General features: G+C 52.3%; 1 protein-coding gene across 1 annotated transcript in view; it reads left to right on the top strand.

Annotated features, from left to right (window-relative positions):
* Positions 1 to 2,500, top strand: part of LOC133118773 (glutamate receptor-interacting protein 1-like) — a 111,244-nt gene that overhangs the window by 45,763 nt on the left and 62,981 nt on the right. Inside the window, 2 exon segments of the mRNA XM_061228975.1 lie at positions 191 to 271; positions 1,969 to 1,981. Of these exon segments, the coding sequence (XP_061084959.1) occupies positions 191 to 271; positions 1,969 to 1,981 (94 nt within the window).

Here is a 2,500-nt window from a genome sequence, read left to right as displayed (position 1 = left end):
GAAGCCACTCGTGTGGGACACAAACGTCTCTTGTTTTTGAGAAACGGGGTGATTTCCTGAACTCTCTGCAACCAGACAACCTGATGTTGGTTCAATGGTTAAATTCCATTTCACAGCGTAGAGTGGGAGACTTTGTGTCTGATTGGCTGGTGTTCCTGTGATTGACATGTGTTTTCTCTTTGTTCTGCAGATGAGGGGCCTTACACGAAGCACGCTAACTCCTCCAGGCCAGCAGAGGGCGCTCTGGCCGTCAGGAGACAGAGTATCCCAGGTAAGAACCCCCTGACCCCCTGACCCCTGCCCTGTCCTCCAATCAGCTCTGTGAAAGAAAAAAGACGTAAAGACATGAATGGCCACACTTGAAACTTCCATTCAAATATTGAGTCTGCTGGTGGAGTTATGAAGATAGGAGTTAGAGGAGTGTTTGTGAATGTCTCATTTCTTTACTCAAAGCTAAGCTTGTTATCATTTCTCTGTAGGCGCTGAACACCATTAGAATTACAACAAAAATCTATCCAGAAATCTGCAGTAGTTCAAAGCCCGCCTGCTTTTATCTGACAGAACAATTTTCTTTTTATGGTAGCACATTGACGCATTAGTCGAACAGAACTGTTCGCCATATTTTGTTGAACACATGTCTGTCTGTGTATGTGTGTTTGAAATCAAGCTCCTAAAATGATGTTGGCCTGACAAGCTGGTTTACAGATATGATTTGTGGTTGAATTATAGACATCGCTTGAGCGGAAATTCCTGTCTGTGAATTTACATTTATTGGACTGGCAGGTAGGCCATCTGCCATCCTGCAGATCGGCGAGGCAATTTTCCTGCTTTTTTGTCATGCAAAGGACAGCCACAGCCACAGACTTCAGTCGTTATCCAGTGTTGCCAACTGGCCAATTTTGTCACAAGATAGAGCAACTTTTTCAATGCCCCAATCTCTCCCCCTCGAGTGAGTTAATTTATCTTCAGTGACTTGTGATGAAGTTTGCTGCTGTTCCGGGCTGAGAGAGGCTGAGCCTCCCCTGAGGCCTTCAGCACATTTAGTGATGTAACACCCGGCTCTACTGGGGACGAGGGATTGATTTGGATTAAAAATTTATCCCGGAGAAAATACACTGCTGAAAAACAGGATTCCCCCGCTCTCGTGTCAAATGGTTTGGTCCAGTGTGGCGAGAAGGGGCTTCCTGGCGGGTTGGCATTCTTCATGGCGGTATTTGTAATCTTCATGGCGGTATTTGTAATCTTCATGGCGGTATTTGTAATCTTCATGGCGGTATTGGTAATCTTCATGGCGGTATTGGTAATCTTCATGGCGGTATTTGTAATCTTCATGGCGGTATTTGTAATCTTCATGGCGGTATTTGTAATCTTCATGGCGGTATTTGTAATCTTCATGGCGGTATTTGTAATCTTCATGGCGGTATTGGTAATAAGCAGATTTATAATATCAGCAATGCCCCCTGCCGACATGTACAGGTGAGTCTGTACTGTACTCACCAAAGAATCAGATTTTTTCATTTCAACAAAGTTCAGTGACGTTCACCGAGGGCTGGGTTGCCAAAAGACAAGGTAACTGAGTTAACGAGGTAACCCCCCCCCCCCCCCCCACTCAAAGCTCTGTGTGTGCTGGAGAAAGCTCGTCCGTTTGAGGGAATAAAGAGGGGGAAGGCCCTGGAGAGCTCCTTTGCTGTCTGCTAAGGACAGTCACCGTTGTAACAGCGTGTGTCTGGGCCGCTTCATCGCCACCCTGGGGGAGCTGTTTATCTGCTCTTTAAGGCCGGCCATTACCCAGGCCCTGGTGTGTGGAGCGGGGTTCAGGGGGTCTTACCCAGGCCCTGGTGTGTGGAGCGGGGTTCAGGGGGTCTTACCCAGGCCCTGGTGTGTGGAGCGGGGTTCAGGGGGTCTTACCCGGGCCCTGCTGTGTGGAGCGGGGTTCAGGGGGTCTTACCCGGGCCCTGCTGTGTGGAGCGAGGTTCAGGGGGTCTTACCCAGGCCCTGGTGTGTGGAGCGAGGTTCAGGGGGTCTTACCCAGGCCCTGGTGTGTGGAGCGGGGTTCAGGGGGTCTTACCCGGGCCCTGCTGTGTGGAGCGAGGTTCAGGGGGTCTTACCCAGGCCCTGGTGTGTGGAGCGAGGTTCAGGGGGTCTTACCCAGGCCCTGGTGTGTGGAGCGGGGTTCAGGGGGTCTTACCCAGGCCCTGGTGTGTGGAGCGGGGTTCAGGGGGTCTTACCCGGGCCCTGCTGTGTGGAGCGGGGTTCAGGGGGTCTTACCCAGGCCCTGGTGTGTGGAGCGAGGTTCAGGGGGTCTTACCCAGGCCCTGGTGTGTGGAGCGGGGTTCAGGGGGTCTTACCCAGGCCCTGGTGTGTGGAGCGGGGTTCAGGGGGTCTTACCCAGGCCCTGGTGTGTGGAGCGGGGTTCAGGGGGTCTTACCCAGGCCCTGGTGTGTGGAGCGGGGTTCAGGGGGTCTTACCCAGGCCCTGGTGTGTGGAGCGGGGTTCAGGG

The sequence above is a fragment of the Conger conger genome, chromosome 19, assembly GCF_963514075.1.
Source record: "Conger conger chromosome 19, fConCon1.1, whole genome shotgun sequence".
Classification (NCBI taxonomy): Eukaryota; Metazoa; Chordata; class Actinopteri; order Anguilliformes; family Congridae; genus Conger; species Conger conger.
The sequence above is the reverse complement of the archived record's forward strand: the minus strand, read 5'-3'. Positions and strand labels throughout refer to the sequence as shown.